Source organism: Coptis chinensis, chromosome 3, assembly GCF_015680905.1.
Source record: "Coptis chinensis isolate HL-2020 chromosome 3, ASM1568090v1, whole genome shotgun sequence".
NCBI classification, from domain to species: Eukaryota; Viridiplantae; Streptophyta; class Magnoliopsida; order Ranunculales; family Ranunculaceae; genus Coptis; species Coptis chinensis.
Window position 1 is genome coordinate 115,822,258 of NC_141458.1, and position 2,065 is coordinate 115,824,322.

The 2,065-nt window shown below is 41.3% G+C and overlaps 1 protein-coding gene across 1 annotated transcript; it reads right to left on the reverse strand.

Annotated features, from left to right (window-relative positions):
* Nucleotides 1-557: 557 nt before the first annotated feature.
* LOC147513329 (uncharacterized) lies at nt 558-1,322 on the reverse strand. Its single transcript, XM_086598904.1, has one exon. It carries the CDS (start codon nt 1,320-1,322, stop codon nt 558-560), a length of 765 nt encoding a protein of 254 aa, XP_086455030.1.
* Between the last annotated feature and the right edge of the window lie 743 nt (nt 1,323-2,065).

Consider the following 2,065-nt stretch of genomic DNA (forward strand, 5'->3'; position numbering starts at 1 on the left):
GCAAACATCAATTCATCATTGCCAGTAAATATTAAATCATCAACATACAAACTGACAATGAGAATCTTACCTCCCTTATTTGTTTTAATGAACAAAGTATGCTCACTATAACACTTCTCGAACCCCTCACTTATGAAATGTGCTTCAATACGACTGAACCAAGCTCGTGGAGTTTGTTTCAGTCCATATAGAGCTTTCTTCAACCTGTAGACTTTCTGAGGACTATTCTCCAAACAAGATAACCCTTCGAATTTGTTCCACATACACTTCTTCATTAAGTTCCCCATGCAAGAAGGCAGATTTGACATCAAGTTGATAGAGAGACCACCCTTTTTTAGCTACTAAAGCCACAATCATTCTCACTGTGTCCATTCGCGAACTGGCACAAATACTTCTGTGTAATCTATCCCTTGTTGTTGCACATACCCCTTTGCTACCAGACGAGCCTTCAACTTGTCCACTTCTCCATTCTCCTTGAGTTTGGTTTTATAAACCCACTTCACTCCAATTTTCTTTGCACCTTTAAGAAGATCAGTGATTTCCCATGTGTTGTTCCTCTATATAGCCTGTATCTCCATGTCCATAGTTGTCCTCCATTTGTCATGCTTCACCGCTTCCTCAAAATACACTGGATCTGCTGTTGCAAATAGAGCCGAATGGACATTTGGATCTTCTTCTTCCGACTCCTCCGAAAGTCCTTCCCCAGTTACATAATCTCTCATCCACCACGGAGGCCCTTTGTGTCTTCCTTCTTCAGAACTAGATGAATCGCCTCTATTTTCAACATTTCTTCCTTCTTCAGAACTAGATGAATCGCTTCCATTTTCACCATTTTGAGGACTACCAACCAGTTCAAAGACTTCTTCTTCTCCTTCATTCACTGCTCCCTCATTCCCTGCGTTCACTGCCTCATTACCTTCACCATCCCATTCCAAATCAACCATTATGTGTTCTTCATAACTGCTATTCCAGCTCCAAGACTTATTTTCCTCAAACACGACATCTCTGCTAACTACAATCTTCCTTGCAACTGGATCATATAGTCTATATCCCTTAGACTCTTCACTTACTCCCAACAACACACAAGCAATGCTCTTTGCATCTAGCTTTTTCCTTCTCACATCATGAACATGCACATGCGCCACACATCCGAAAACTCTAAAGTACTCAACTGAGGGTCTACTTCCACTCCATGCTTCCTCAGGTGTTTGATTCTTCACAACCGATGTAGGACTTCTATTTAGAACATGTATTGTCCAGTTCACCGCCTCCGGCCAGAAAGTCTTCGGAATCCTTCTTTCAGAAAACATGTATCGAACCATGTTCATCACAGTTCAATTTTTTCTTTCCGCTACGCCGTTCTGCTGTGGAGTATACGCTGCAGTCAATTGCCTCTTGATGCCATGCTCTGTGCAGAATTCATTGAACTCAAGTGATGTGAACTCTCCTCCTCGATCTGTTCTCAAACATTTAATATATCCTCCTACTTCTTTCTCAACACAACTCTTAAAACGTTTGAACATGCTTAATGCATCAGATTTTTCTACTAAAAAATAAGTCCATGCTTTTCTAGTAAAGTCATCAATGAAGCATATGATGTACCTCTTCTTACTGTTAGAGATGGGAGAGATCGGTCCGCAAAGATCTGCATGAACAAGTTGGAGCTTTTCTGTGGCCCTCCAAATGCTCTTCTTTGGGATTGGATCTCTGTGTTGTTTTCCAATCATGCGCGGTTTTGTACTGCTTGTTGTTGGAGTCCTCGAATCGAGGTAACCCATGCACCATCTTCTTAAACTGAAGAGTCCTCAACCCCTTATAGCTTAAATGTCTGTAACGACAATGCCATAAGTGTGTCATATCATGTGTGGAGATGTAGAAGCAAGCTGGCTTTTGTGATAGTGATTTGTCCAGCAATACAAACATCCGATTTGCTGACATCTCGGCCTGTATTATGAGTCCTTTCTCTGGATGATAAATCTTGAGCATTCCATGTTGGATGAGAATCGCCAACCCTTTTTCTTGTAGTTGACCAATGCTCAATAGATTGTTCTTTAGTTCAGGCACA